The sequence below is a fragment of the Cynoglossus semilaevis genome, unplaced genomic scaffold (genome assembly GCF_000523025.1).
Source record: "Cynoglossus semilaevis isolate Cse_v1.0 unplaced genomic scaffold, Cse_v1.0 C18877462, whole genome shotgun sequence".
In the NCBI taxonomy this organism is placed as follows: domain Eukaryota; kingdom Metazoa; phylum Chordata; class Actinopteri; order Pleuronectiformes; family Cynoglossidae; genus Cynoglossus; species Cynoglossus semilaevis.
In genome coordinates this window covers 1-559 of record NW_007591926.1, presented here as the reverse complement: position 1 = coordinate 559, position 559 = coordinate 1, and the positions used below count along the sequence as shown (strand labels likewise).

The window sequence follows — 559 nt, the reverse complement described above, 5'->3', positions numbered from 1 at the left end:
TGTATCTCCTATCTTCACAGGAGTTCTCCCTGAGTTTGACAGCATCGATAAGACGAACCCAAACTGCGTGGTGATTGGTGATGCAGCCGAGAACTTCTCCTATCAGAACCTGAACGAGGCATTCAGGGTCCTGGTAGGCCTGGAAAAACCAGTGCTCTTCTCTATGGGCCAAGGGTAATTAGTCAAATATGTGTGTGTCCTTGGTCTATCCCTGATCCTACTCTAAGTAAAGAGTGACACCTGGTTGTTTCTTTGTTTTCACAGGAGATACTACAAAGAGACAGATGGTTTGAAATTGGATGTTGGTGTTTTTATGAAGGCTTTGGAGGTATTTGAGTATTTTGTGGGAATGAATAGCAGCATTTGTTCTTGTACATGTCAGAACAGGTAATATTTAACATTAACTCTTGAGATTTTCCCTCCAGTATGCATGTGATTTAGAGGCCGAAGTCATTGGAAAGCCATCCCCAATGTTCTTTCAGACCGTCCTTGGTGACATGAACCTTCAACCACATGAGGTGTGTGACTTTACCACTAGATGTTGCTAAGTCTTGCACAG

At 43.1% G+C, this 559-nt stretch overlaps 1 protein-coding gene across 1 annotated transcript; it reads left to right on the top strand.

Moving 5' to 3' along the window:
• Positions 1–4: 4 nt before the first annotated feature.
• On the top strand, positions 5–559 carry LOC103399639 (phospholysine phosphohistidine inorganic pyrophosphate phosphatase-like; the record flags this gene model as incomplete). The annotated part of the gene is made up of 3 exons (XM_008338293.2): positions 5–174; positions 265–328; positions 426–559. Coding segments are annotated over 3 exons (357 nt in total), but the record flags the coding sequence as incomplete, so codon positions are not given.